Raw genomic sequence first — 4231 nt, forward strand, 5'->3', positions numbered from 1 at the left:
TTTTTTTTTTTTTTTTTTTTTACTGCAACCAGTAATCAACCATTTGATCTGGAAAGCTGAAAAATAATGTACAGTTAAATGCATATTTAACAGCTCTCCATTTTAAGGGTTTCTGATGTAACAACTAATGCAAGACACACAGATATAATGTGATCTGGAAAAGAATAGTTGCTTCAAGGACACTTATTAAAAACTCCTGCAGCCAACACTTTTGGGTTATATCTGGGTAGAATGAAAGGGAAAAAAATACCATGAAGATCTCCTTTTAATCTCTGACAGTGTTTCTTGAACATTTGTAGATAGTAAATTTCTTTGAAATTTGATGTCAGTTACAGATTTTCTTTCCAGAAAAATGTACATCATAAATACTGATTTTTGCATAGAATTTTCTCACGGTTTGTGTCCCATCCTTACCCCCGACCATCCACTGACTCCAGATTAGGAGCCCCTGCTCTAAGAGAAGACACTTGATGTTTTGGGACCCCAGTGTATTATTGCTTAGACCAAACAAAATGAACCCGAAATGGCTTTTTGAAAAGCTACAGCTTTACCAGTAGCACCATACAAGGAACATGATATGACCTTTTGCTGCAAAGCTTGGAAAATGACAGTCAAAGAAAGAATCAAAATTCTGATGTGGCTGAGAACAGTCCCCTAACTTCCCTAATGCCAGGCATACTCCAAGTAGTGGATTTTATGTGTGGTTTTTATTTTCTTCATTTGGCTTATCCACATTTTCTAAATACTTACTGATGTTACAATAATAAAAATAGCCAAGTTAATTTTTTAAGGCAAAGTTTTGTAAGTACAAGTTCTTTTAATAGAATATGCTCTGGAATCAAAGGTCAAGGAAGGAATCCCTTAACTACTAGTAATTCACTCATTCAGGTTATGATTTTCTAGTGCCTTACTGGTCATAAAGTTTATAATTTATTAGTATGATAGGATTCAATATTAAAAGTAAGCTATTATTTGAATCTTTTGTTTTTTATAGTTTTTTCATTTTAGAGAGAGCATGTGAGTGGAGGAGAGGGGCAGGGAGGGGGAGAGAGAGAGAGAGAAAGAGAATCTTAGCAGGCTCCACACTCAATGCAGAGACCCAGTACTGGGCTTGATTCCACGACCCTGGGATCATGACCTGAGCCAAAATCAAGAGTCAGACCCTCAACCAACTGAGCCACCCAGGCACTTCTGAATCTAGCTGTTGTTTTTATAATTGTCTTTGAAAATAAAGAAGTAGAGGACAGATAATTAGCAAGATCACCTTAGAAAATATCAGATTTCTTTTGCCTGTAATCTAGAGAGGTTTTACAGAGAGGCATATCAAATCATACCAATTGTTTTTTCATGCTCAGGCAAATTTGTAAGACTAATTTGAAGCAAGACTATGTTTAATGCTGTTTTTAAAACTTATTTGACCATTATGAATTTATTTTCTATCATATACACGTATACAACTGGTTTCATGAAGCATCACCTCAGATGTATGCTCTTTTCATATTTATGTTTTCCGTTCCATTTTTAATTCTGGTGATGACTGTTTCCATTGGTTTCAAGACCTACCAATCAGTAGCACTGTTTTTTTCCTAATGGTTCATTCAGTAATCTTGAAGAGGTTGAAGGAAGAATTGGGAAGAGAAAAACCAGGCTTGGGGCTCAGCATCTAGGGGCACTTCTTAGCACACACCTTAAATACAGTGGAGATGAAACTTAACAGAGGATAGGTTCTAAAAACGGTAGTACATTACACCATACATGGGAGCTGTGTCGTGCTGAGGAAATGCTAGGTCCATACGCCGCATCTCCGTGTTCCTTCCATGCCCTATCACGGCACATACACAGTGCCGTATTGCAGTAGGATATACTTTATATATTATGTGTACTTCTATGTACAAATATATACATTTATGGAGAGAAGTATTTTTATATATAAATTATACATGGGGCGCCTGGGTGGCTCAATCGGTTGAGTGTCCGACTTCAGCTCAAGTCACGATCTCACAGTTGGGAGGTTTGAACCCCTCAGGCTCATTGCTGTCAGCCCAGAGCCTGCTTCGGATCCTCAGTCCTCCCCACCTCCCCTCTACTCATGCGTGCTCACGTGTGCATGTGCACTCTCTCTCAAAAATGAATAAACGTTAAAAAAATATAAGCTTCATATATAAATTGTATATTAAGTGAAACTATATATATGTATATATATAAAACTATGTAAATAAAAAGTTTTTTTTTCTGGGCTGAAGTTACCGTGCAAACTTCAATACCTGAAGCCTTCGTGCCGTTGGGTTTTGGAGTGACATTGCCATCCTGAAGAGGTGGTCTTCTGTGGCTGCTGCGTTTTACAAAAACCACAGTTCAGTAGTCTGCTGCTTCTCTCTCTTGACTTGCTACTGAATAGAGAGGTAAATATCTCACTTATCTCAGAGGAACTCTAAAAATCCAGCCCTATTTCTTTCCTTTTTTAGGATCTTAGTAAAGGCCAGAAATGCATCAAAAAGGAAGGTTCATCAGAAATCATTCAGAAGGTACAAAGTAGGAATTCTGTGGACAGCAGTGGCTCAAGCCCTCAAAGTGGGAAGTATACACAGAATTCAAGCTTGATTTCGGGGGCGTGCCAGATAAATAATGGCGGTATCAGCCCAGAAAGGCCAGTTGGTGAAACTTCCTTTTCAGTGCCCCTTCACCCTACCAAGAGACCTGCATCAAATCCACCACCTATCAGCAACCAGGCAACAAAAGGTAACGTTCACACCTCTGTAGGCTGAGTGTAATTTTGACCGTGTGTGCGGTGATGGCGGCAGTTTCGATAGACTAGTAGCCTGTGCCTTCCAGCTGCTGACAGCCTGAGGCATGATGGATGGCGCGTGATGACAGTATGCATAGGCTGTTGTGGGAATAGAGAAGAAGGATACCTAGGTCAACCGTGAGGATTGGGAGTGGCTTTCTGGAAGAGGAGGTAGATCGGGAAAAGGGCGGTAGGGGGTTAGCCAAGCCAGGTTGGGGAAGTGACCGGGTAGACCGCATTGTAGGTAAGGGAGATGGTATGGATGGTATGGCCCCTGGTACACAGGTGAGAAACAGTACGTGTGGTACTTGATGGAGCCGCAGTCAGTTTTGCTGCTGAAGCACAGGATGATGCAAGGAGGGTTCTAGCTCACGCTCAAGAGATAGGCAGGGATCAGACTGGCGGAACGGCCTGGAATGTCTTGTGAAGGAGGTTGGCCTTTATCTCTCATGTGATGAGGGGGAAGTTTGAAGCAATAGAATTCCTGGAGTGTGACTTGGCCCGTTTGGAACACCTAAAAGGCCTCCTTTCCGTACAGCTCTCCCTTTAGGTCTTCCAGGTGCTGTCAGTCAAGAATGATTTTCATTATTATTATTCACACTGTTGTTGGTGTTTTATAGGTAAACGTCCAAAAAAAGGAATGGCAACAGCCAAACAACGTCTCGGGAAGATCCTTAAGTTGAACAGAAATGGCCACGCCCGTTTCTTTGTGTGACGGAGCTGCTGCCGTGGCCACTCTTCTTTTGGAGACAGACTGGTTGCGGGGGCGCGGGAGCCTGGAGCTCCAGCCGGGCCCTCGCCTGACGCAGTTTGCATGTACAGTAGAGAGCACTGCCTGAAGAACAAAATGAACCCGATGCTGCATTTTCACTGTGCCACACCCACTCAGCAATAACCGTTTTGGACCTGGTGGGGGAGAGGAAGAAGGAGGGTAGAACCTTAAAAAGAGACCTTGAACTGGGAAAGGTCTCTTGTCAGGGCTTGAATTTCATTTTGTTGTTGGTAGTGTCTTGATTTATTTTCAGTAGTAGGGTAAAGAATTATCAATAATTTATTTAACAGATTTTTTTTAAAGTTAACAGCTTTTAAATTCTTTCTTTTTTAAAGCTATTTATTTGGAAGATTTCTGGAGAAATATCTCACTAATTTAGATTTAAGAATGTGAAAGTTTTTAAATTATTTTTGATAGTGTGTATGTTACATGTGGGGAGGAGCCACAGTAACGGTAACTAGTCTGGACTCTTAAATTTGATATTCAGGTTAAAGTCTTAAACAGGGATTTGATGCATTAATTATTTTAAATTAAGATGTATATGAAAATCATTTTATTTTATATATTTCATGTGTTTTTTATAAGCTATTAGCTTCGCTTTTGCTAACATCCAAGGTGCATACTGTTATCCAGGTTGATTACCTTATACCCCACCTTCCCTCTGCACCACCCCC

The 4231-nt window shown here is 40.5% G+C and overlaps 1 protein-coding gene across 1 annotated transcript in view; it reads left to right on the plus strand.

Annotated features, from left to right (window-relative positions):
* KDM7A (lysine demethylase 7A) overlaps window positions 1-4231 on the plus strand; it is a 53841-nt gene extending 49610 nt beyond the window's left edge. The window contains exons 19-20 of the mRNA XM_077781075.1: window positions 2466-2739; window positions 3406-4231. Of these exons, the coding sequence (XP_077637201.1) occupies window positions 2466-2739; window positions 3406-3500 (369 nt within the window). The 3' untranslated portion in view covers window positions 3501-4231. The remainder of the gene's footprint in view (window positions 1-2465; window positions 2740-3405) is intronic.

The sequence above is a fragment of the Crocuta crocuta genome, unplaced genomic scaffold (genome assembly GCF_008692635.1).
Source record: "Crocuta crocuta isolate KB4526 unplaced genomic scaffold, BGI_CrCroc_1.0 scaffold228, whole genome shotgun sequence".
In the NCBI taxonomy this organism is placed as follows: domain Eukaryota; kingdom Metazoa; phylum Chordata; class Mammalia; order Carnivora; family Hyaenidae; genus Crocuta; species Crocuta crocuta.